This window comes from Pseudorca crassidens, chromosome 12 (genome assembly GCF_039906515.1).
Source record: "Pseudorca crassidens isolate mPseCra1 chromosome 12, mPseCra1.hap1, whole genome shotgun sequence".
NCBI classification, from domain to species: Eukaryota; Metazoa; Chordata; class Mammalia; order Artiodactyla; family Delphinidae; genus Pseudorca; species Pseudorca crassidens.
Genome location: NC_090307.1, coordinates 80,110,854 through 80,136,896, shown reverse-complemented (window position 1 = coordinate 80,136,896; position 26,043 = coordinate 80,110,854). Strand labels below are relative to the sequence as shown.

The 26,043-nt window shown below is 52.3% G+C and overlaps 2 protein-coding genes and 1 long non-coding RNA gene across 5 annotated transcripts in view; 2 read left to right on the top strand and 1 right to left on the bottom strand.

Annotated features, from left to right (window-relative positions):
* Nucleotides 1–7,608, top strand: part of TESC (tescalcin) — a 61,227-nt gene extending 53,619 nt beyond the window's left edge. The window contains exons 5-8 of the mRNA XM_067700751.1: nt 963–1,024; nt 1,121–1,228; nt 5,034–5,081; nt 7,349–7,608. Coding sequence (XP_067556852.1) covers nt 963–1,024; nt 1,121–1,228; nt 5,034–5,081; nt 7,349–7,426 — 296 coding nt within the window. The 3' untranslated portion in view covers nt 7,427–7,608. The remainder of the gene's footprint in view (nt 1–962; nt 1,025–1,120; nt 1,229–5,033; nt 5,082–7,348) is intronic.
* Nucleotides 7,609–8,018: 410 nt separating this feature from the next.
* On the top strand, nt 8,019–25,321 carry LOC137203844 (uncharacterized). Of its 3 annotated transcripts, XR_010933330.1 has the most exons (7): nt 8,028–8,861; nt 10,316–10,375; nt 10,946–15,677; nt 16,900–16,988; nt 18,581–19,253; nt 23,428–23,496; nt 24,307–25,321. It is a non-coding gene; the product is annotated as an uncharacterized lncRNA (long non-coding RNA). The 3 variants fall into 3 exon arrangements; XR_010933329.1 differs by having other exon boundaries at nt 8,019–8,861; nt 10,316–15,677; XR_010933331.1 differs by lacking the exon at nt 10,316–10,375 and having other exon boundaries at nt 8,031–8,861.
* FBXW8 (F-box and WD repeat domain containing 8) overlaps nt 12,535–26,043 on the bottom strand; it is a 112,886-nt gene continuing 99,377 nt past the window's right edge. The window contains exons 9-11 of the mRNA XM_067700744.1: nt 18,704–18,877; nt 16,209–16,319; nt 12,535–15,501 (exon numbers count right to left, since the gene is read on the bottom strand). Coding sequence (XP_067556845.1) covers nt 15,357–15,501; nt 16,209–16,319; nt 18,704–18,877 — 430 coding nt within the window. The 3' untranslated portion in view covers nt 12,535–15,356. The remainder of the gene's footprint in view (nt 15,502–16,208; nt 16,320–18,703; nt 18,878–26,043) is intronic.

Below are 26,043 nucleotides of genomic sequence, written 5' to 3'. Positions count from 1 at the left end.
GCTATACTTAGCTCGGGCTGTGTACTGAGGGTTGTTGGGGGCAGGGCGGTGATGCCTGGTGTCCGCCCGGCTTCCACACTGTTCCAAGGACCAGGTCAAGGGGTGTGAGGGCTGTGGGATGGGACCCACTCTGGTTCAAACCCCCGGCTGCCCCTCCCTTAATGGGGTGGCTGCGGGCAAATGCCTTAGCTTCTGTGAGCTTGGCAGCCCAGTCTGTGAAATGGGCTCAGGGCAGCCCTGGCCTCACGGGGTCACGTGAGGATGAGAGGAAGAGATGTTTGCACAGCGTCGGGCTGGATAAATGCCAGGACCGAGGACTTTTATGAGCCTGAGGCTGAGCTAGGAGGCAGAGAGGTCACCTCCCCTTTAGCTCCTGGATCTGTTGGGCTGCGGGATGCTGAGTGATGTCAGTAAAGGGACCACGTGATGTCACTAAGAGTGAAATAACCGGAGCGGGTGTGAACGCCCCTCGTACCATCGGGGCCGGCTCAGATCTGCCAGGGGCAAGATGTAGGCAGCCGGGTCCGTGATCTGCCCCAGGCCTGGGATGACAGCCGCCCTCTGGGTCCGTCAGGAATGACACTTTGAAATAACGCTGAGCTGGCTTCCTGTTAATGAGACTGTCACATCGTCTGCACTCACAGTGTGCCAGGCGGTCGCTGGCCCTGGTCCACCAGCCTTAGCTCACCTGGCAACACCATGAGGCAGATGTGTGCTTACTCCCATTTTACAGATGGGGAAGCTGAGGCTCAGAAAAGTTAGGTCACTTGCCCAAGGTCACCCACCAGGAAGTGGTCGGTCTGGCCCCATGGCCTTTGCCCTTGCCCTCTATGGCTTCGGCAGGTTTCTGTTACTGGGGTCTTTTGCTCAGTTTGAAGTAGGGGAAGGTTGGGGGGCGGGGCGACCCGGGCTCCCCTCCGCCTTGCCTGACTCAGCCGCTCTCTCCCCCTGCCACCCCCCAGTTCTGTTCCACATGTATGACTCAGACAGCGACGGCCGCATCACCCTGGAAGAGTATCGAAATGTAAAGTATGCTCCCGCGCCGGCGGGCCCCAGCGCCTCCCCTGCCGTGCGGCCGGGACGGAGGCCCGAGTTCACGGCGTCTCTGCTCCACCGGCAGGTGGTCGAGGAGCTGCTCTCCGGAAACCCCCACATCGAGAAGGAATCTGCGCGCTCCATCGCCGACGGGGCCATGATGGAGGCGGCCAGCGTCTGCGTGGGGCGGATGGTGAGAGCCGCCGGGGCCGGACCCCCAGATCCCTCCCTGCCCCTGCTGACCCCGCCGTGCCGTGCCCTGGTACTAGTCTGTGTTTGTGGAAGGCCCCAGCGGGCAGAGACTGTGCGTGTCCTGCTCGCCGCTCTAACCGGGCCTGGCGCAGACCACTGCTCACAGGCTTCTCGCTGCTTTCCTGTCCCCCCAGAAGACCGGCCCCATATCCCAACCCCTGGGGGGTCAGGCCAAGCAGGGGAGTCTGGCTTTGGGGGCCGTAGACCCCACTACGTAGCTCCCTCGGGCCCACAGGCAGTGCCTGACACAGTGCCAGGCCCAGTTGGCGCACAGCCCGGCCTTGCTCTCATTTAATTATTAATGAGGGGATTTGTGGCCTGGAGGGCAGGGGTCAGCAGGGAGCTCTCTTGAGGGCCCACAGTCTGGGGTCCAGCGAGGAGCGGGGAGCAGCGGGGGGTGACGTGTAGATGAGACAGGAGAGGGGCTGGGCCATCAGGGCTTGTGTGCTGATGAGGGTGGGAGGCTCCGTGCTGACAGAGGCACTTGCAAGGCTGCTACGGTGGCCCAGGCGGAGGGCCGGGCTCGAGCTCTGATGGGGAGGAAGGCGGGTGGGACCACGTGATCAGGAGCTGGGACACAGCTGAGGCTTGTCGGGGTCCCACTGGTGTAGAAGTGGCTGGATCATTTCTGGAACCGTGCTGTTGGGCCTCCGGTGATGTCGGTGGGTTAGAGCAGGGTTTCTCCGCCCGGCCTTGTTGGCACGTGGGGTTGTCCTGGGGTTGCAGGGGCCTGAGCAGCCTCCCTGGCTTCCACCCACTAGATGCCAGTCACCGTCCAAGTCGTGACAACCAACATGTCTCCAGACACGGCCCACCGTCCCTGGGCCGGGGGACGAAGTCACCCCCAGTGCAGAACCGTTGGCGCAGAGGGGCACAGGAGCAAAACGGTCAGGGCAGTGGTAACTGGCACGTCGTATGAGGGGTCACTGCCGGCTTTTACGTGCTCTGATGGTGCCGTCGTCAGGGTGGGGAGGCACGGACTCTGGCAGGCGCCTCCTGGAGGCTCCAGGCAGCCAGGTGCCCCCAGGGTCACCTGGAGGGTGACCACACAGCGTGTGCGGCACCGTGCTGGCTTCTTCACGTGCATCACTTCATAGATTTGTAACCTTGCTTCACTGGTGGGGACATAAAGAATTTTCTGGACTTTGGGGGCAGCGACCTTTTTGCTGCGCTGGGTGGACTCGCTCTTGCAGGGCCGGGTCCACTCCAGACAGCCCCTGACGCAGGGGCTCGGAGCCCCCCGGGAGCCATGCGGGTAGGCACGTGACCATCTCCATGGATTTTGTTCCCTGAGGGTTTCGGGTGGTCCCCCTGGGGCCGTCCCCTCTGGCTCCTGTGTATTTATAGTGGCTGCAGCCCCAGACACCATCATGGCTTTGGGGTGACCCCAGCCCAGATGGAGGGGTGTTTTCCTGCTGAAACCTGCTGTCTGTGCCCAGGCCTGTCATCAGGAGATGGCGGGCAGGGGGCTGAGGTCACTTTCTCAGCCTGTATTTCATTTGTCTGCTTCGGGGACCCAGGGAGAGGCTTCTGGCTTTGGCGAAGCCACCCCACTCAGACAGTTAACTGCCGCGGAAAAGGCCGGTGACCTCGGTGGGGAGCGCGGGGATTCCCCTGCCGGGTTGCCTGAGCCAGATTCCCACTTGATTTAATGACACTCTCCTTCGTTAAATTGCTCCCCGTCCCGCTCCAGTTTCAATTGGCGACAGTTTTCTTAATTTGCTGTAGTAAAATTGCTGTCAGCTGCTGATCTGCATAAAAGCTGCACAGCCTCAGAAGCCGGGGCTTTCCGGGAGTCCGTGCCGGCTTCCCGGGTGCGCGTCCCGCTCACCGTGTGCATCTCTCTTTATGTACGGATCCTCTGTGTGCTCTTAGAGGGTTTTCTTGTGTGATCGTCGACCAGATACACACAGAGGCTCAGGGTGAGGGGTGGCCGAGTCAGTTCACACCCTGTGACCCCTGAGGACGCTTAACATTTCTGCCCGCACCTCTCACCAAAGACAAATGACGCATCGCCCCGCCGTAACGGACCTCCGAAGCCGGCTGTCGACTGCGGCAGTGAGCTCTTTCCAGGGTGTTTCCCTGGAAACCTTGTTGTGGCTGGAGGCTGGGGCAGCTGTGCTGGGGTCTCAGCCTAGGGCGCTGCCCTGACCCTGCAGCCCCTCCACCCAGTGCCCGCCCTCCAGCCCGGCTCTTGGGCCGGGGGGACCTTATCTGTAATTAGCTCCCCTCGCTGCCCTAGGAATCCGGAGTCTCTGGCAGGGAGTGGGCGGCCACTTCTGTCTGTGCCCCTGGGCAGGAAGAGCCGACAGCCCTAGGGACAGGGCTGGCCCAGGCCTTCTAAAAAATTGGTGTTTTTCATAATATTAAAAAGTATATCCAGGGGACTCAGCCCTGACGGTCCAGTGGTTAAGACTTCGCCTTCCAGTGCAGGGGGTGCAGGTTAGATCCCTGCTCGGGGAGCTAAGATCCCACATGCCTCTCGGCCAAAAAACTAAAACATAAAACAGAAGGAATGTTGTAACAAATTCAATAAAGACTTTAAAAATGGTCCACATCTAAAAAAAAAAAAAAGTATATCCAAAATTAGATTAAGAACAGAACCCACCTCTGGGAGCTGTTGTGAGGTTTGCATCAGTTCGTGGTAATAACGCTTGTAAAGTACACACGGCACGTGCTCAGAGAGCGCCTGCCGACGTTTTCTTAAAGACACGTAGGAACAAATCTCCAAGCGGTACAGAAGGAGAAGTGCGTCTTTCTTGGCCCTCCTCCCCTCGGCCCTGGTCCTTTTCCCTAAAGAGAACTGCCCTTGATGGTGTTATTCCTGACACAGACCGACGTGTACACGTGTGTCTTTCGGTTCTGACTCACACAACGCGGCACTGAACTGCCGCGGCTCGCTCTCCCCCGTGCTGACCCCACAGGTCCGCGGAGCAGGTGACAGCCGTCTGCTTCGTGATGTAGGACAGAATCTGCAGCCATCTTTCTGCTCCTTGTTTGTTTTTTTCCCCCGTGTATGTATCTTGGAGCCTTTTCCATATCAGCAGGTCTAGATCGACCCCTTCTTCGTGGTAACCAATAGCCAGGGCGACCACGATTTATTTGGCTGGTGTTGTATTGACGGGCAGTGGGGTGTCAGCCCAGCTTTCACTGTCACAGAGGGCGCCGTGGGGACGTGGTCTTAGCACCACGGGCAGGAGCCCCATTTATCATCTCGTGTGTGTGCAGAGACTGGCACTGCCAGTGACTTGGCAGGTGGGAGGCTCCTGGGCCAGATGTTATCAGGGTGACTCACTTGGCCCTTTCCCCAGTGTCTGGAGTGCAGGTCGGCCCAGAACTGGTCTTACCAAGGCTGGTTTGAGGAGGCAGGACCTAGAAATGGCAGGAGGTGTCTGCTGGTGGCCGTACTGTTGGGAAGTGGCGGGAGGCGGCTGTGCCGGGTGGAGCGAGCCCTGCCTCTGTGCCCACCCTCTTCCTTTCCCACCCTCGTCTAACCTGTCCTCCCTGGGGGGCGTGGGGGGTGGCCCTGGTGAGCCTGCACCACCTTCCGTCCCACCATCGAGCCAGTGAAGGAGACGCTGGAGTTCAGGGCGACCAGCCTCGAGCTGGAGGCGAACAATCCAGAATGTTCTCCCCATTCTCATGATTCTACCTAAATGGCCCCAGCCTTCTGTGTTGCAGGGTGGGGGGAAGATGGAGAGTCTCCAGGCAGAAGCCCCTCACTGCACCCTGTGCTCTGTCCCCAGGAGCCTGACCAGGTGTACGAGGGCATCACTTTCGATGACTTCCTGAAGGTGGGTACCTGGGGGTGGGGGTGGGCACGGGGGCTGTGCTGGGGGCTTGAGGGGGCCCCTGCTGGTCAGGAGATGGGCGTCTCTGTGGAAAGGGGTCAAGCCTGGGTGTGGCCTTTAAAATAGTTTAAACTGGTTTTACTTATTTTTATTGGAAGGGTGATGATAGGTATACACGGTCAGAACAACTAAGCAAGTGCAAAAGGGCCTGTGAGGAAAACTCCGTTTTTCTCCCCCCCTCCTCAGAAGCACCCTGTTGACAGTTGGAGCCAGGGTTCTGGAATGTTCTGTGCCTGTAGAGACCTGCCCTTCACAGAAGCACACACTGGTGTTGACCGCGTGTGCTTCTGCCCTGGGGCTCGCAGCCCATGCTGCTTGTCTGGCTTCCCACCTTCCACCCTTGTTAGTGGACATTCAGGCCTCCCCCAGCCTTCACTGCTACAAACCTGCTCACAGGCTGGGAACTGGGGCCCCTCGCTGCTCTGACAGGCAGATCCCTGTGGCAAGGAGTCGAGCCCCCCATGCTCTGCCCGTGCTTTGGCCCTGAGCATCCCAACAGCGGTGTCCCCGAGCCCCTTCCAGGAGGCGAGGAAGATGGGAAGTCAGGGGGACGATACCCAGGGTGGCCTCCTGGCCGGCCGCCGACTCTCCGGGCGGCCCCTAGGGAAACGGGCCTGTCCCTGGGTTGGGGCCGGGGACTCTGGTGAGCTGAGGGGCAGCTCGGCTGGGCGCTCCCCCAAAGTCTGCGCCGCCAACCTGGCCAGTCATGGCAAGAGGAAGGGGGCGGGCGGCACAGACCTGGGCCTGAGGGAGAGACCTGAAGGGCCTACTGGGCCAGAGGACAGGCGCCCCATGCCCCCGCCGCCCCCAGGGCTGGGCAGGGCAGGCAGACTGGGAGCGCCTGAGCTGCCGTCGGTGCCACAGGCCACCTTGGCTTGTTCTGAGGTCTGCGCTCCAGAAAAGTGATGACACCCAAGCAAGAACCAGAATAAGGAGTTAGAAGATCAGGGAGGCCGGGGAAGGTTAGGGAGGAGGGATGGCTGCTTTAAGCCAGAAGATAGGATGAAATCCAATTTTGGCCTCAGAAACCAAGCTTCTTCCCCAGAAGGCCGCCCCCGCCGCTGCCCCGCCTCTAGTGTTCCCAAGGCTGCTGCCTCTGCACCGTGGGAGTTTTTCCTGACCAGCCGGCCCATCCCATTCTCTGAGCCCCACCACTAGCCTCTTGACACCTGGCATCACCCGGCCTTTGGCAGAAACCACCCACCCTGGCATCCAGGTATCTTCTCCTGGGAACATCTTGTTCACCTAACAAGGAAAGCACCTGGCGGACCGTAGGCATGTGACAGTGGCAGGAAATGTGCTGAGGCCTCCCTGCCACTTGGGTGCCCACAGGGCTCTGCTTTCCCCAGCCTCAAGGCTGTCCCTGGAGATGTTGAGGGCGACAGCTTGAGAGTTTGAAGTTCTTACATAAGCAGGGAGACAGTGACAAGTCACTGCCCACCACGTCCCTCCGTTCCTGTTTGCATCCTGCCCGCCATCTCTCCATCTGTGGTCCTCCTGGGCCCCGAGTGGCCAAGGAGCTGGCGGGCGCACAGTCCTGCCCGCGCTGGGGCTTCCTAGTGTGGCAGATACAGGGTCTGGTGGCCTGAGTGTCCGCTAGGGCCCTAGCCAGGATGGACCGTGATGGCAGTGCCAGTAGCAGGTATGTGGTGATGGATGTGGGCTTTGGCAGAAATTACCTTTCCTGGGCATGAGCCTTGTCTGTCTGGAACACGGTGACCTCCTATCCCTGGGAAGACCTAACTGTTGTGACCTTTTAATTTATAATGATGGCTTAATGAAACCTTATAATTGCACAGCCCTTAACAGTTTATAAACCGCTTCCGTGCATGATTCCCCTGGAGCCCCCAAAACATTCCGTGAACGGGCAGCACAGGTGGTGGTCTCGACACTTTTCTGGTGGAAAGGAGGTTTAGTGGGCTTAAGGAATTTGCATGAAAATCATAGAGCCTGAAGTGGCGGGTGGGATTCAAGTGACTTCAGCTAAGAGCTTGGATTCAGTACTTAATAATAACTTGCTGTGACAATCCATAAAGAATCCAAATGTCAGCCCAATTAACCAGCAAAAAGGCAGATGGAAGTTTCTCTTCCACGCTTCGCACTGGATTCCACCTGCGGGAGCTTCTCAGTGGGTGGCGGAGGAGGGCGGGTGGGAATGTGGCCGAGGACTCCGGTGGGGATGCCCGCTCACACTGCTCCGTCTGTTCCAGATCTGGCAGGGGATAGACATCGAGACAAAGATGCACGTCCGCTTCCTTAACATGGAAACCATCGCCCTGTGCCACTGACCGCCCCTCCCCCATGGAGAACCCGCACTTGGACCCGGGCAGCGAGGCCCACGGGGGCCCTTTTGCTACAGCTCTTGTAAATAGTCAACATCCCTCGCTCATCTCTTTTTCCCGCAGGGTATGGTACATGGGGCTTTGCTGTTTTTATCTCCAATAAAATAGAAAAAGGGTTTGTTAATGAACCTGGCTCCTGTCTGTTCCCCACGTCCATGCACGTGGCCTGGCCGTTTGGCGGCCCGAGGCTGGCTGACTATATGAGGAGCGAGGGGCAGCAGCAGCAAGTCTTCAGAGACTGGTTTGCAAGCGGATTTATTTTTCCCTTCCTTTCTGGTTTATTGTGGGTTAAATATTTGCTGTTTTCCCCGCATGAGTGCTGGGAATTCACCTGCCTTCGCAAGCCTAGGCAGGAAAGTAAGGAGAAGCAGCTCCTCACTCCATGGGGGCCGGGACTTGGGGGGGGCGGGGGGGGCTTCCTTGGTGCCACGACCGGATATTCAGACCCAAGGAGGAGACAAGTGGAGCTGAGCCTGGGCCAGCTGCAGTGAGGGCCCGAGCTCGCCCCATGGTGCTGGGGCCGCCAGCGGTCCGGGCCTGGCGGGAACAGGCTGGGTGTGCCCTGCGGCCCTTCCTCAGGATGGGGGCCGGCTGCATGGTCTGCACTCCACTGTCCCCAGCGCAGCAGCAGCAGGGGAGGTGACTGCCCCAGGTAGCATCTCCCACAACTCCCATTGTCACCTTCCAGCAGTGGGGTTTGAGGGGAGGAAGAAACAAAGGTCATTCATCTCGGTTGGTGGCAGTAGCCCATGAGTCAGCAGAGGGCTGGCAGTCGGTGGTGCCCTGGTGACCTGCTGACTCACTCGGGAGAGCTGCCATCACCGTGGTCACTGGTCACTGTTTACATTCCAGGCTTGTTGCTTTCATCAACACTCACTGGGAGGCACCTTCCTAGCCTTCCAGAAAAGTTCCCCTGATAATTGTTCCCCTGATAATTAGCTATTGCTATTATTTGCATTCTTGAATTTGTAATTCAGTTTTGATATTAAGTGTGCTTTATCTATCTTATACCCACATGGTGTGGGGTTCAGAATGTAACAGGCGCCCCCTGGAGTCTTCATCCGATGCCCAGCACCTGGTCTTCCCTTCCCTGAGGCAGTCATGATGGTCCTTCCTCTGACATCCGCCCCCACCCCCCAGCTGTGTTGTGCACACGTTGCTTAGGACGGGATTAACGTCAGTTTTTAAAAGCCAGCAGGCGTCCCGAGGGCGGCAGTGGAGCTGAGAAACCCTCATCATTTAGACAGAGCTGGCGCGGGCATCCCTCCCTAGTGAGCCTGCGGTGGACCAGGCTGGGCCTCCGACCCCAGCCATGCCTGAGGAACGCCAGTCTCCATGATGCGCCTGACAGGCGGCCAGGGGCAGCGCGGCCCCATCTCTGGTAAGTAGAGAGCGGTCTGAAGTCACTTCTAGAGCTCTGCTTTTTTTAAAATTTTTATGTTTTAAATCGAAGTACAGTTGATTTACAATGTTGTGCTAATTTCTGCTGTACAGCAAAGTGACTCAGTTATACATATATATATATATATATTCCTTTTTTAATATTTTCCATTATGGTTTATCCCAGGAGATTGGATGTAGTTCCCTGTGCTACACAGTAGAATCTGCTTCTTATTTAGACTTGTGCTTAATTCCACAAATATTTTGACATTTTCAAAGCAGTAGGTCAGGGCCAAGTCTGTGCTGCTTACCCTCCAGGTGCCGGCAATGGGGTGGGAAAGTGGGATGTGATTGCCCTCCCCACTCCCCCCCTTCTCCTGCTGCTGGGATCAGTTGCTCACACCCCTGGGTGCCTGGCTGCCCACAGAAGAAATTTAGAAAGGACTGGTGTGGAGAGATCTGGTCCTGTTTAGGTGCTAGTTAGCTATCGTCCAGGACGGGTCTCCAGTGAGACCCCTGCAGCCTGGCAGAAGCGTGCGTCCCCGTGCCCTCCCCTGCCCCGCACTACTGCCAGGGACCCGTGGAGTTACAGAGCAGCACGGACTGCTGGTGTGGCCACGGTAGGCTGGATTTTCTGGGATTCTCCCAATTTGCTTCCATTTTCTTCTCAACAAAGGCAGTTCATTAATGTAAAGTGTTTTTATAAGTAATAGATCTTCCATCAGCCCCCCTGCAGAGCCTGTGTTTGGGAGACATGGCCACTGTGGGCACAGGCAAGCGTTTGCCCTTGTTCAGACCACCGAGGGCTGGCCTCGTGTCTTTGAAGCTTTGAGCATCCGCTTACCTAAACTAATTAAAATGAGATTTATTCAGCCTGAGCCCAGTCCATACTGCTCAAAACCAAGCTGTTTGTTCACCGTCACTGAGGATGTCATCTAATCGGCAGGGTTGGGGCTCATTTCCACCAGAGGGCGGGCCAGAGTCCGCCTGGGGCTCCCCCGCCGGCTCCCAGGGCACTGTGTGCGTGACGTGTTTTCACTCATTTGGTGGTTCCGGGAGTGATGGGGTCAACTATTAGTTGGTGCGGACCTGCTCCTAGGAAGGGTGGTTATTCCCCCCAGTCTGCTGGCCTTTGATTAGAAAGAACGAGGGTCACTGCTCTGGGTACGCATCTCAGGACGGCTGTCTGGGCAGTGCGGTCTGCAGAGGCTGGAGGCTGGAAGCTCGGAAACAGCCCCTTACCGGCCGGACTGGTGGGCGTGCCCAGGAGGGGCTTTCTGGCTGCAGAGACCCTGAGGGAGTGTAGCACCTTCCCCCCATCTGAAGCAGCCTGAAGCAGGTGATGTTTGTTCTAAAAGTTGAGAAATTAACAAATGCACTTGTTTTACAGCTTTCCTTTTTTTTTTTTTTTTGCGGTACGCGGGCCTCTCACTGTTGCGGCCTCTCCCGTTGCAGAGCACAGGCTCCGGATGCGCGGGCTCAGCGGCCATGGCTCACGGGCCCAGCCGCTCCACGGTATGTGGGATCTTCCCGGACCGGGGCACGAACCCGCGTCCCCTGCATCGGCAGGCGGACTCTCAACCACTGCGCCACCAGGGAAGCCCCGGTTTTCCTTTTATTAGGAATTATATCCCTGTGACTAATCAGTGCTAAGTCAAATATCTGAAGTCAGTGCTTCGAGGGCCTCAGGCTGTGTGTGTGGGTGGAGGACACGGGGAGCAGGGACAGTGCAGCCTGCGGGATGAGGGTGAGGTCACCTCTCTCCATGTTCTCCACCCGTTTCCCAGGAATTGGGTTGAAAGCGTATCACCAAGGGGAAAAGTTACCAGAACTGGGCTTTTGGCCGTTAAAAGAATACGGCAGTTTGACACAAACACGCCAATTTGGTAGGTTTACAAAAGGGCTGTGTAATGGAAATCTACTACGAGCAGCTCAGGGGAGAGCTGCTGCAGCCACGTTAAACATGAATTATGGATAGGGGAACGCAGTAAGATGACAGCAGCTTCCAACTGTGGCCAAGCATCCTCTGAGGGAACGACTTGCTGCTAGACTTTAGCAAAACCATTGCATTTTTTCTGATCCCAGGCACTGGCAAGTTCTCCATGTGCGTCATGTATGGATCGGATCCTTGTCCCTGAGCAGCTGAACCTGTCTCCACTGCCTGTGGTTCACCAGGCCGGAGCTGAACTGCAGGCGGCACAGTGACTGACGCAGGCTGATGGAGAGTTAAAGACACAAGTTGCCTTGGCAAGGGTTCTGCAAACACCTGCTTTGCAAGCTGTCCTCCCACACAGCGACCTTGGGAAGGCCTTGGAGAGTTGCGTGGGAGGGGCCGGGGTTTTCACCATGACTTCCTAGGGCGTCAGTGTTGCCTTTGTCTCCAGGCTCTTCTGGAATCAGTGAACAAGTACCAGCAGGGATTCGGTAGCGGATGAACTTGGCCCCAGCAGGACTGAGGACTCTGACGGGCACACGGCGGCTGCTCTTCCTTCTAATCTGCATGTTGACCAAGTGAGCAAGGGGCTAGGTTTCTGGTCTTTACCCCAGGAGTGGTCCAAGGGGCAGCAGTAAGGCTGGAGGATGTGCCGAGAAGCAGTTTATGGCCGCCTCCATCTTAGAGAAACGAGGCGGCTGCATTAGTGCTAGCACCGGGCGAGGGGACAGGAGATACAGTGGTGGGGCTGGGGGGAGCCTGCCCTCCCTTCCTAGGGGATGAAAAGGTCCCCGGCACAGAGCTTCTGCCTGGAAGCCCTTGCCCACCATCAGAGGCAGAGAGCAGGCTGGCACCCGCATGGCACAGGCCGGAGCCCAGCGAGAGGGGCTGTGCCGTTGCCCATCCCAGGCAGCCTCCGTTCAAATCGCTGCATTGCCCACTGCAGCAGCCAGGGAGCCATCTGGCCTGGCCGCTGGTGAGGTGGGCAGGTCTGCGAGGCTCAGGGCGCTGCAGACGGGCGGCCAGCACCACACGCTCCCGGCTGCCACAGCTGCTGCCCAGAGCAAAGGTCCGAGTCGGGAGAGCCAGCCGGCCCCCGCCTCAGCCACTCTCGTAGACCTGCCCGTCCTGACAGGCCGTGGACGGCCTTAAGGCGAAGGCTGTGCCCCTACCAGGAAACCGTTTCTCTCCGAGCTGAGCGAAGTTGGTTTGCAGTGACCAGCGTTTGTCATTTGAATGCAGAGTGGGACGCGCTATCCCCTCAAACGTGGGCCTCTGGTTCCCAGGAGGGGTATGGAGGACTTCATCCTGCTGTGGTCAGCTCTCCTGCACAGAAAGGACCAAAACTCCACTGTTGGGGACATTCAGTTTTTCCTCGAATCAGCTGAATCTGGGCAGCCTTGGTAGGGGAGGTGTTGCTGGCCCTAGGGTGTCTCTGCAAATGGATTATTGCCTGGGCAGCGGCAGTGGCAGCACACGGCTGAGACTGCAAAGCACAGCCTAGCGGCCGCTTGATGACAGAGCCATACTTCCTCCCAGAAAATGCCCTTATGCACAATTTCACATATGGTTGTGTGGGTTTCTTGGATCCTGGGCTAGGAGGCCCTCTAATAGTGGTTCTGGGAAAAACTATTCAACGTGTCAGGTGAGATTTCCAGGGTGGGGGGAAGCTGGTAAAGTGGTATGCCAGGGGACTGTCACCACACACCTTGCCAGGGTGACAAGTAATATCAGCAATAAATACATTTAAAAAATTTAATACTAGAACCAACATGGACATGTTATAAAGCAGAAAACAAAGTCATACAATGTTTTAAGACAGGGCAGAGATTTCTGGTGTTTGGCCCTCTGGCTCCCCCAGCGGCATATCTGAGTCTCTTCTGTCTTTAGGGGAGACATGGGGCCTGAGTTTGAAAAGCAGAAGAGATACAGAAGAAAAGGAGACGATAAGTCAACTAAGAAGTCAGAACTTGCAAAGAAGCTCCCACAAAATAGCCAACGGAGACCAAGGTAAGATGGGATGAGCAGATGGGGGTGGACATGGGCCAAGATTTTGTTAAGCCACTGGTAAATGTTGGTTCATAAAGGAACTTTGATCCTTTCCCCATCAGGCTATTTCTTCCAGAATGTAAGGTTTAAAGCAAAAAACACTGACTGAACGTGGTGTGCTTGGAGATTATTTGGGTCCAATAAACCTTCACAAAACCCAGGTGGTTTCCGTGAATGGGAGATGTTATCAACAGGCTGGGAGGAAAAACCCCATGCTTGTAACATTTACGCTGGACCAGCAGCTGGCAGTGAATGAAAGTAGTTTAAAGCTGTTTTTACTTTCAGTAAAATTTTTCTGGGTCGAGTTTCTTTTGAACTCTTCCATTACTCTTAATTCCTGCAAAGCTAGGAGGGAGACTGTATCTGCAAAATTAACTGTGAAATGGGACTGGAAGGGGCTACTTCTTGAAAGGAAAAATAAACTTTCCGCAGTGGTCCAGTTGCATGAAGACTGTGAGAGGTGAAAACCGTATAAAGCGAGGTCACTAGGGGGTCAGAGCAGCACAAGGCAGCGAGCGTAAATAAAGTACGTACTCCATTTGCCCACTGCACGTTGGCTTCGTTTATGAAGTAACTGGGTTTTCTGAAAGGAAGCAGAAAACCCTCCTGACACAGCTGCCTTCCGGGGAAGGCAGCCTGAAGGAAAGCAGTGCTCTCGGGACTGAGGGGATGGTTCCCGGTCGCGGCTCTCTATGTGGCTCTGTCTAGTTGGATGTGGATTTTTTTATGACTGAGGATCTTAATTTGAAAAACCTTCCAAAACCCTCACGACTCAAAAAGTTGTAGGACTCTGTGTAATGGTGCATTTCCCAACTGCGTACGCTTGTGAACAACAGGAAAGCTTCACTTCGCTCTTGGGTCGGGGGGAAGTGAGGAAGTGATTCCCATGCTGAAAATACTCGGTTTGTCCCTTGTGCCTTTTTTTTCCTTTATCATCAAGAGTCGTATATTTTGTCTTTCCAAAAACCTGCTTTCCGCTTTGCTTTATGATCAACTTCACTATTTGTTGGTTTTCTAGTTCATTAAAGTATTTTTATCCTTTTTTAACTCCTTTAGAGAAGGATTTAACTCCTTCTTTCTACTTTGTTTTTCTGTCTTATTTTCTATAAAGTCATGACGTCTCCCCGCCCATTCGGGCCTCGTCCCCTGGGTCTTGGTGTTCAGTGCTTCCACTATTACCCTGGTCTGGAGAGTTTCTATTTTCCATTTTTCTTTCCCTGTTTAAAACCAAGTTAATTCAGGAGTGCCTGGGGCTTCCAGGTGTATGTTTTTGTTTAGCTTTTTGTTGATTTCTAATCGTACCACACTGGGACTGGGGGCACCGGATTGGACCTGTCTGGTATTGCTCTTTGTGTAATCTGAGATCTTCCTTGTGGCCTTCATACATGGTCATTTTTTATGCATGTTTTGTGGGTACTTGAAAAGGGACAGAATCCTACCTACATCCATCGTGTCACGCTTATAAATTAAGTAAATCCGCCGCATCACCCAGCATGGGCATGGATTTTGTTTCTCTGAGTAGTTGTCAGTTTTCTGCTTTGCTGTTTTGAAGGTACAGTAGACGGCGGCTGCTGCTCACAACAGTCTAAATCGTGAGTAACGCAAGGCTTTGCCCTCTTAATCCTTGGAAACGGAAGCTAGTTATCACACGGAAGCGGCCTCTCGTGCTGCCCCGTGTTAGCTCGGTGGTTGAACGTAATGGTCCCTCCGCGTTCTCCCCTTCTCAGTCTCTACTCCAGAACCCATCACCTTCCACCCCACGCGGAGGATGGGTGTTTACGGTACATACAAAGTGTCTACTTTGTATCGTGCATTGCAGACACCAAAGTGTCTACTTTGTATCGTGCATTGCAGACACAATAGTCAGCAAAACAGTTATTAATGAAGTAGTTGTATAAATATATAATTATAACCATGTTAAAAATCTACCAGGAAAAAGCACTGCTCTCCCAGGTTGGGTGATGGTGTCAGAGAAGACGACCCAGAGATGGTCTCAGATCCAGATCCAAGGGCTCAGAGACTAGCATGTCCAAAGGCCCCCAAAGAAGCAAGGGTTTGGAGACAGGAAAGAGGATGAGCAGGGGTGCAGAAGGGCCTTTCTCAGAGCTGGAGCAAGGGCTGTGTGTAGTGTACAGAACGATGTGGGGAGGTCCCAGCTTGGGCCCGGGCGACACTCCTGAGACAGGTGGGGAGCAGATGCAGGGCTGCGGTGGAGGAGCGTGGGGGAAGGAGGTACAAATCTGAGCCATCAGTGTGTGGTACTGAAAGCCCTGAGTGAGAGTGAGAACAGAGTAAGATGAAACGAGCCCTGACAAACGCAGCTGGAGAAAAATAAATTGGCAAAGGAGAAAAGCAAAGGCAGTAGAGGAAGATGTGGGGGGGTCACATAAGCGCGCCCTGCAGTTGCTTTTTTCCCCCAACACTTAAAACCTAGTGAGGTGCTCCTCTGTAGTTCTAAAATACACAGAATTGGTTCTTCCCATGTTTCTCCCAGCTCCCAAATGAGACAGTTCTCTAACTGTTGTCACAGGGAAAAGCAAGCACCAGGTCATAGTTGTAACCCGGTATGGTGTCGCAGGACGAACGGCAGATGGGCACAGTGCTCTGAAAGGCCAGCCGGTCCACTGCAAACTCGTAGGCCTGGATCAGCCCCCGGTGTCTAGAGAAAGCACAGAGAGGGCGGCAGGGTCAGTCCTGGTCCCCAGCCCCCCAGTGACTTCTGTCTTTGTAGCAGGGACGTGCTGGAGACAGGAGAGCGAGTCATCGTGACACACGTCTGCTTCGGCCCCACAGTGTGTTATGGACGCTCCAGATCCCGCAACTAGAGACCAACAGGTGGGCAGACAAGTTTGATGGCGGGAACTGAGTGCTGGGAGGCATCTGTCTGAACAGGGAGGCAGGAAGGGTCAGCCTCAGGGAAGGCCTCACACGAGGCTGCTTGGAAGCCAGGCCAGTAGTAATCAGAAAGGGTCCCGGGCTTCCCTGGTGGTGCAGCAGTTGAGAGCCCGCCTGCCGATGCAGGGGACACGGGTTCGTGCCCCGGTCTGCTTTGCCTCTGTCACTGGTATTCAACACCACAGGTCCCTAAGCCTTTTGTCTTGGGCTCTTGGCACGTGTGGCCTCCATCCCACCCCCCTGTAGCGTCCTGCTGAAGTGCCTGAAACGCACCCAGCACGTGTTGTTGGCTGATACCATCCTGCCCGCATGTACATGTATGCTCCTGACTTCTATGAAAAGAGCGGCTAAGCCTGAGGGTACCATCCTGTACGGACCAATGTGGCCTGGGATGTTCTATTAATAAAATCAAGCTAAGAGTGTCTCGTCTGAACTCCTACAAACCTGGACCAACCCAGCCCAAGCACTGACCTCCGGTGGGTGACGAAGTTGTCCAGGTCGGCGTTGCGCACCACCCTCTCGTAGGGCACGTGGGCCGTGATGAGGCTGTGGCAGTTGAAGGAGATGTGCCGCACGGGGTGTCTGGAACAGATGGGAGAGAACGCTTGTCAAGGTTAAGTCCACTGGAACTCAGCACATCCCACCTTTGCTGCTTTGGTCTTGGAAGTCTGGAGCTGCAAAGGACTCTAGAACCACCTAAGCCAGCTTTTTCTTTTACAGAGGAGGCAACCGGGCCCCCAGGGGGGCAGTGTCTGCCTCAGTTCCCAAAGCTAGCTGGAGAAGGCCCCACGCCAAGCCTACTCTGTAAACACGTCTCGACATCCCTGTGCTCACTGGCTGATGCCCTAACACCTTGGTGCGTTGGGACACAGAGGACAAACAACCTGAGACAATTCGGACACACGCAGTGGAGAACAGCGCCATTTCTGCCCCCCCGGCTGGCCGGCCGGCCCTGGGCGAGTCACTCCAGCTCTCTGAGCCAGGTTCCCCAGCGGCAGGCTGTGTTGAGCGGTGCCCTACACAGGCCCGCCAGTCCTGAAGTCAGAGGCTACAAATGATACGTGTACTCTGGGTTGTGAAAGCCATTCAGAAAGTTTTGGAACAAAATGGCTTGAAACCTATGTAGCAAAGGCTTTTGTTCATTCTAAAAACTTTTTTCCAGCGGAGCACTGAGCCAGGAGACACAGGATAAGAAAGATGTCTAATGCAAGCAGATGCCTGCCATCAGAGGGATTCCCAACTGTTAAGAAGGTGAGATCCATTCCCACAAAAAATAACCAGTGTTTCTAGAGCACAAGAGGAGACACAGAATTCAGCACTTGGCAGCAGGAACAGGAGACCGCAGCACGGACTGCAAAGGCAGCCAGGCCGCTGCAGAAGGGCGGAGGGTGGCACGGAGGGGCTGAGGAGGAGTCCCTTCAGGCTGAGCCACGGCTGTGCCAGAGGCAGGGACAGGCGTCTTGGCCACAGCAGAGGATTCTCTCAAGAGGGGTGCCTGAGTCCAGGGTTTGCAGCACCAACTGGAGAAAGTGTGGCTGGAGGACTTCGCTCAGGGCCCAGTGAGGCAGGAGGGATGGAAAACAAAGCCGCGAGGAGGACAGGGAAGGGAGAGCGGGCTGGGGAGGGCAGGAGACCGAGCAACAGCGGGACCAGAGCTTGAGAGGGAATCAGGCCCACCAGCACGCTGTGCCGCGAGGACGCGCGTGAGCACGAGAACCCGGGCGGGAGCCTTGCTTTGGTGGCCGCCTCTGGGACAAGCCACTGAGCACTGGTGAGAACCGCATGTGCACTTACAAATGAGTTAGGAAGGCTGGGACAGGACGACAGTTCTGGGCACGACCTCGCTTAGCCTGGCTTCCCCTGAATGACCCATCCGAGGGAGTGCAGCTTTTCAGGGAGAGAAATGAGATCTGCTGGAGTGCAGGCCTAGTGAACTAAACGGAGCTGCTGGCGGCAGTCCCTGGGGGCCTGGACTGCTGAGGAGGCTGTCCTGGAGGCCAGGTCAAGCCAGCTCTTTAAAACAGAAGGGTGTCCTTAAAGGCAGACGGTTCTGGGCTTCCCAAGCGTGAGTTTTAGTTGCCTTTTGGCACCACCTGGTGGCCACTCAGTGCATCACCACAGCAGGCAGGGAGGGACAGAGCCAACCAAGAAGCGTGGAGGCCACCGTGGTCTGAGAAAGATGCAGGCCCAAGCACCGGTTACGGCCACCCTCCAAGGAAGAAACCAGTTCCTCTTTTGACCTCGTACTTAAGCTAGACTTGTGAGCAGTCTTCATTTTATCACTCTCTGCAGTTAGTGGGGACACGTCTCATCCCAGAGGTGCTGAGGGACAGCCAGGGGAGCTCGGTGCCCGTCTCGCACAGGCATGGGGGCTGGATGGATGTGGGCAACAGGGGAGAGCCTCGGGTCCGCTCCAGCCGACCCCTGCTCCAGGCAAGGCCGCCTCCGCTTTAAAGGTCAGACGCCAGCGCGCAACGTTTAACCGGCTGGGCCACCTTAGTATTCATTTACCTACATCCATCCAGCCCTCGGCTGCGCTTGGGAGAACAGCTCTTGAATTTTAGAGCTAAAGGTTAAAGTTACAAATTCCTCCTTAGTTGAAGCCTGAATACTTTCAGTCTGAAGCGCCCTTGTAAACAGTAAGGAAGATCAAGACTTCCTGGAGTGGAGGGGATGGGGGGGGGCCTGGGCCCGCCCCACCTGGGGGCGGATGGGCTGCCTGCAGTGCCCCCGCCCGCCGTCTGGCCTGCCCCACTGTGGTCTCTACCCGAGCTGGGAGCTGTGGCAGTCTGAACAGTGACCAGCGCCATTTCTGAGCCCATTTCACAGCAGCTGACTTGCAGGGTTCCAGTGAGGACCACGTGGTAACGTGTGGACAGCACTCGCACAGTACCTGGCTCAGTGGCTGACTGATGCCATCATTGCTGCTACTGTGGCTACTGGAAGCACCTGAAGACCCACCTTACCTGGAGTGCACCTCCCACAGCTTCTGGTTCATCCGATAATCCCACACGGAGACCAGGCCCTCCTCGCCCCCGCTGACAATCTTCCAGTCGTCCATCTGGACTGAAGAGACTCCGAGCTGGTGGGCAGAGATGGACAGGGCGATCGTGTCAGTGCGGAGGTCGTGGATCCTCACCCTGCAGGGCCAGAGATGAGCGCAGAGATTAGCATTAGAGCCTGAAATGACGAATTCCTCCTCAGCCATCCTGGTCTGTGTACAGCAACCCTATGAAAACAGAGTATGAAACCCCTCAGTTACGATATCTAAATACTGATACTAAACTTTCACCACCTCCTTAGTGTACTCTCAGAGGAGGCCAAGAGGCACTAGAAATGAACTAGTTTAGAGCACTCCCCACCGTTCAAAGCACAGAATAAGGAGGACTCAGAACAGATACACTGGCTGCCCTGCTGCTCACTTCAGGGGAGACGCCTGCCCTGGGCACAAGCCCATTGCGATGGAGGCTGACCTGACTGCCATGGGGACGTCGGCCTGAGAAGGCTGTCCAGAGGGTAAGTATACTGCCCAGCATGGCAGTTTTGCTGTTCATATAAAAGTCTGTTAAGAGCAAGTTGTAAAACAGCTACATTTGTCTGAAACCTGAACCCTTACCTGGTTGGGAAAATAACACTTTTCGGGTAATTTAACTCAACTTTTAAGTTCATCACCATCTTGTTGGAATTTGGAAAGGCGATGCCTGACTAAGCATAACAGAATCGTGATAAGAGTATGTGGACACTTGGCAGTCACTTATCTAAAGTCTTGAGATAATTACTTACCTTGTAATAATCAGAATTTCTTTAAGAACATCTTTAAAAACTACGTTCTATACAAGTATATGCTGAATTTCCACATAAGGATAAATTAGATGAGACAGAAATCTCTTATCCACTAGAAGTACCAACACAGTTCCTGAAATAAGCCACAAGAGCTAAAACTGAATGTGGCAACATTTCAGTACAGGTAAAATTAACAGCCCCTATGCTGCAAGTCACAAAGGAAAAGACAGTCGCTGCCCTGAAAAGATGCCACTAGCTAGCTAGCAGGGGAGCTGGACAAACATGTCTGACACAAATAATGTGGGGAAAAGGGATCATCTCGAACACGTTCTAGGTCCTAAACTCTTACAGGTACATGAGCACGCACAGACACAAAGTATCTTTGCGTGAGGGGAAATTATTTGAACTGGAAATTCTATACCTAGCTCACCTACCAAGTTTGAGGGCATAATGAAGACTTTTTTTTAAACATAAAAGGACTCAATGTGAGCTACCCATGGATACTCTCTGAAAGAAAGTGATGTAGAAGGGCCATGAGGAGCCGACACACACGCCACGGAGGGATATATGAAACAAACACTGAATGTTAGCAGACAGCTTAGAAAGCCCTATTGTGTCAGCTGGGTGGGCAGACGCACACAGGACAAACCCACCTCTTAAGAGCCTCAAGTCACAAAGCAAAACTCAATATAGGGACTTCCCTGGTGGCACAGTGGTTAAGACTCTAGTCAGGGAACTAGATCCCACATGCATGCCGCAACTAAGGTGCCTGCCTGCCACAACTAAGACGCAGCACAACCAAATAAATAAATAAATAATTTTAAAAAGCAGGTTTGAAAAAGATTTTAAAAAAACCCCTCAATATGTGCTACACACGAAGGGCACATTTGCATGTGACAAGGAAGAGGTGACAATTTTAATACCTGAAAAGGTAGATTTCAGAGCAAAAAAGCATTAGCCTGAGAGTACTTCAAAATGATGAGAAGGATACAGTTTACTAAATGTTTGATAAAACGTGCCAGGAAAGAAACAAAAAACCCCACATGATACCCGAAACTAATATAAAACTGTAAATCAACTATATTTCAATTAAAAAACCACACATGGACCTAATTTCTGTAGGTTGATTTTCCCCCCCTTTTTAGTAATTCAGTTTCTTTCATCATTATAATCTATTTGGGTTTTTTATTTCTTGAGTTCATTTTTTGAATCTCCATATTTGAAGACCTAGATGAATAAATGACATTGTAGGAAAATAAGAATTATCAAAACTAACCCCCAGGAGACAGAAAATCCAAATAGATCAAGGAACACAGAGCAAGCTGGGAAAGCTGTCGAGGAGCAAGCTGTCCCTGCAAAACAAGAACAAGCAAAATGGGTCCAACCTGGAAGGAACAGACCGCCCCCCCGCATTCCCCAAACCCCGGGCTACATCTACTGTTCCACAGCACAGCAAAGGGAGGAAAGCTCTGACTCTTTACATGGAGCCAGCGTTGTTATTACGCAAAACCTGACACCGCAAGCATGACGGAGACGACAGATCTGCACCAGTGCTAAGACCTGAATAAAATATCAACTAACAGAACTCACAGCAACACGTTAACCAGCAAGTGGACTCTGTCTAGAATGTCCATTCCTGTGGCCCACCATGCCTCTCTGACAACAAGAAACCCATAGAGAGAGTCACTTCTGTGGACACTGAAGAGAGGTTTGATGACACAGAACACTTATTCCTAATGAAAAGTCTTTAAAAAATAGTAATCTACGTTTACCAATATTATTTCACATTGTTTTAAAAAAATTAGATACAATTAGATAAAAGAAGAGAAGTGGACAAATTTATCATTAGGGTTGACAATCCAAGGTAATTCAGAATCAAACGTATTTTAATATGTCAAAATCAATAACTATCCTTTGTACAACCACTAGTTTTAAAAATGTAATTGAAGAAAAGATCACACTTAAATTCGCAATTATAAGCAAAATACCCTGTAACAACTTTCTCAACTTGGAGCTCTACCATATGCATTACACCAACATTAATAACAGAGGGCTCAGAGAGTTAAAACAAATATTCAGGATAGGAAGGCCTTTCTAAACATTACAAAAAAAAAAAAAAAAAGTCAAGGCAAATGGTAAACTGGGAAAAATGTTTGCACCAGAGGACTAATTTCTTATAAAAAAAATTCCTTCAAATTTATAGTAAAGACTGATAACCCAGGATTAAACTTTAATAAAGTTTAAGAAAAAAAATAGTTCACAGGAAAAGAAGTACTAATGGCTTTTAAACACTGTAAGACGTTCAAGTTCACTGGTAATGAGAATGCACTAAAACTACAATGCAGTAATACCACTCAACCTGCCTACCCAGCAAAGGTAAAGTCTGGTAGTACTCCGAGACCCCTTCCACGCTGGTGAGCCCTGGATAGAGAGGTACTTCTATACGGCTGATGTGAGCACAAGCCCAAAGAAAGTGACTTGGCAATATCCAACAAAATAAAAAATATACTTCACTTTGACTTAGCAGTTCCGCTTCTAGGGTTTTATATAGGCTATATCTAACATACATGTACATCCACATATATACATACAAGGCCATTAGCCACAGTACTTTTTCAGTAGCAAAGATGAGGCTTTTCTGTTTCAGGCACCCTGTTGACCCTCCCACTGAAAATCACTTCATACTGCTGGATAAGACGTTAACTACATCCTTTCAAGTGCACTGCTGAGCTCACAGAGTAAGCGACCTCCCTAGGGCCCACGCAGAAAACCAGGTTGGAGAGCTCGAGTTGCAATTTTGGTTGCCTCTATGCATGTGCGGTAGGAGTGAGGCTATTGGCAGGTGCCAGTCTCAGGAAGCAACAGGACTGGCTCTTACTGTACCACGGGGGCAAGGCTGTAAGACTGGGGTCCACTCAAAGGGGAGTATTGAGACCTTGCTTTATAAAAAAGCAGTATAGAACTTCTAGACACGAAAACATAATCCCTGCAATTAAACTCATTAGATAGGCTAGAAACAGATTAGACAAAGCATTTGTAAATTAGAAAATAAACCTGAAGTTACCTAGAATGGAGCACAAAGAGAGAAACAGATGAAAAACGTGAATGAAGCGTTAAGAGACAGGAAGGATGGAAGGGGATGATGGTTCCAGCTTACGCCCAAAAGAAATCCCAGAAGGAAAAAAATCTAGTGTGTGGCAAAGAAGCGATATTCAAAGTGTTAATGGCCGATGCTTTTCCAAAATGAAAGATAGGCGTACTCACACTCATGAGCTCTAATCAGAATAAATGAAAAGAAATACGTATTACAGAGTATCATAATAAAGTAGGGGAACCGCAAGAGACACGAGGGGTCTCAAAAGCAACCTGAGACAAAAAGACTTCTGATAATCAGACCAACAGGAAAAATGAGAAACAGTATTTACACTGCCATGAATTTGAGTGACTCAACGGGGAAGGCACATAACCTAGCTCCATCAGCAGATGCCAGGTAAAGCCGTGACGGTACATCCGGTACAGTGGAGACCTGCACGGGCATCAGAGAATGAGGCAGAGCTACACATACTGAGGACAGCCGTCGCCCGAACAGTCACACCCAGCGCACCAGGCCCAGCTGCGTGACGGCAGCTGGGGGGCGGGGGAGGGGGGCGCGCATCTGTGCGCAGGCACCCTCTAGAGAACGCCGCAGCACAGCCTCCGCTGAGGAAAGAGAAGCTCCCAGGAGACAACTTCTCCCTATATATACTTTTTTGTGCTTTTGAATTCAAAAGGTTACCTGCTTAAGTTAAAAAAATTTAAAGATAAAATTCTGGAAGGACATACTGGAGCTGGTAACAAGAGTTACCTTGGGGAAGAGTCTCAATGGAAGAATGAGGGGAATAAATGCGGCTTTTACTTTTTATTCTAGATGCTGCCATGTTGTTTAAGGAACAAGAACTCGTTCATGACGGGGAGGGGCACCCAGAGGCCTTCACAAGTACTGGTCACACTCTGTTTCTTAAGTGGGTGGGTGGGTGGCGGGAATGCTCAGGTGTTCCGTTCTTTAAATTGTACACAGCATACCTTGTATACACTCCCATGAGGATGTTTTGTTTCAAATAAAACAGGGTTTTAGAAATCTATAGTCTTATGACACGGGGGTGAGTGAGGTCCATGGCTTCTTCCCTGCTGGCGGCGAGGCTGACTGAGAGCTCCCTTAGTACAGCAGGCCAATCAACACCCCCCCCACCCCGCCTCCCCTCTTCCCAGGGAGGGGTCTGTGACCAGAGGGATGCCGAGCGAGCAGGAAGCACACAGAAGACAAAGAGCTCCAGAGCTCCCGCAGTCAGCATTTGCAGACACTAATCTTTAGGCATTTGTGGGTTAGAGAAGGGAGAAAAGGTAAAGTTGCCGTGAAAGGAACTCTGCCTGGAGGCTACAGCTGCACTGCTTACTAATGGGAACGTGAAAAGGAAAGGGGAGGGGGGAGAAATTTTTAGCTTGAGTACTTTTCAGTGCGTATTTGGTTAATAAGGGTCTATTTTGCTCTAGTGATTTTCATAAAGAGCTCCTCTGTTGAATATTTATACTCCATAATTTACAGTTTGGCTGTTAAGGAGACAAAGGCAAACACAAATCTGGTCCAGAAGTTCAAAGTTTGCCATCTGTTTTCCTATTGTATTTAGATACCGGCAGGGATGGCTCCAAACGGAATACACAAATACACCAAAAGATACGGCATTAGTGTATTTTATCACTAAGGAAAACAAAAATGGGCCAAAAAACAGACTCGAACTTCTCCCCACAGGGAAAAAGGAGAAGCACTTAGAAGACATCTCCTCAAAAAGGCACTGCTCTGGTTTCTGGCTGACAGAAAGAGATAGCACACAGCGCGGGGTGCGAAGTCCACGCGAACCCTTCGAGTTCACATCATGAAATGCATCTCTGCTTCACACACCTGACGGCGCGGCCCCAGCGTGCACAGCAGCGTTCCCTGGCAGAGCCCATACCCTCAGCGCTCAAATCAAATTCCTGACGTGGGGAAACAGGTAGCACAGCAAATGGGCACAAACATGCCAAGACAACTGATTCCAGGGACAAAAAGAAGCCAACGGTAGACACTGCGAATCCCTATCCAGCGTGTGTTTTTCATCAACTTTGCCCGTTGAAAAGAAAAAAAATAATTGGTCTGAAAGCTGTAATTGTATTATGTTTAATATTCATGGTTGGGTTTGGAGGGCTGTTCCAACACTCCCTCTCTCCAGCCCCTCTCTAATGAAAATCACACCATAGGAGTCAGCTCAAGCCCGCCAATTAAAACAAAAGACACTGGAACCTTCCAAAGACTCCAACAGAGGAGCATCCATCAGATGGGCAAGAAAACGTGCTGGAACTGAGAGGGAGGCACGCGCTGGCTGGTCCTGTGCTGAGAGCTTTGAATAACTTATTACAACACTTGCAGATGGAGCAAATGTAACATTTACGCCCCACTCACTCTCCCTAACGGCCAGCAGCAGCACCTGAAGCCACCACAACTCTGCATTTGTCAAGGCGAGAAGCTCCGACACTCTCTAATTAGGGGTCACAACTCAGAGCTTGCTTCCCATTGGTTTGGATAAAACAGTCCCATAAAATAATAAGGCAAACTGTATTTGATGGCAAAGATGAAGCCTGTTCAGGCTCTGGCTCAGCAGTTTCATTAAGAAGGACCTGACCTTCAGCTATATTTCTATCCAGAAAATAAAGGGAACAAGCAAGACGGCATTAAAACAGTCTCTCTTTTTTTAAATGACCAAATTAATCAAGAAAACTCATTTTTTTTTTTAAGAAATCAATAACGTGATTGTTTTGTCTCATCGAACCTATATTAAGGAGGATTTTTAAAAACAACGTTATATGCCCAAATTAGTAGCTATAACATATATACAGCACCAATGATGGCCTTTGGTGAACGATTCATTTTTAATAGCAACTAGAAAGACATGTATTTTCAGGTAGAACTGCCCAGTTTAATCCAAGCAGGCTATGGTTAGAGCTCTACGTACTGTAAAGCTGTATCTCGGAAGCTTAGAGTTCTTTGCTTATTGCCCATAAAGAGTAATAAGCCCCTTGGACTGATCGCTCGACCTTTCTGGACCTGTTTCCTTAGCTGGGCCAGCTATTAGATGGTCTTAAAGAGCTCTGCTAGACCGAAAATTCTGCAACCCTTACGAGCCAGCCCATACCACCACCAGTGGACAAAAATGATGTATGGAAACACAGAAACATTCAGCTTACTTTAATAAATCCTTTTAAATTTCAATCAGATGAGTGTACCTAGAGTAAGCTCTCTATTTTATGGTCAACTGATTTTCAACAGTGGTGCCAAGACAACTCAATGGGGAAAAAATAGTCTTTTCAACAGATGATGCTAGGACAATATATATCTACATGCAAAAAAGAATAAGGTTGGACTCCCACCTCACACCATATACAAAAATTAACTCCAAATGCATCATAGACCTCAGTGTAGGAGCCAAAATCATAAAAATTCTTTTAAGTAAAC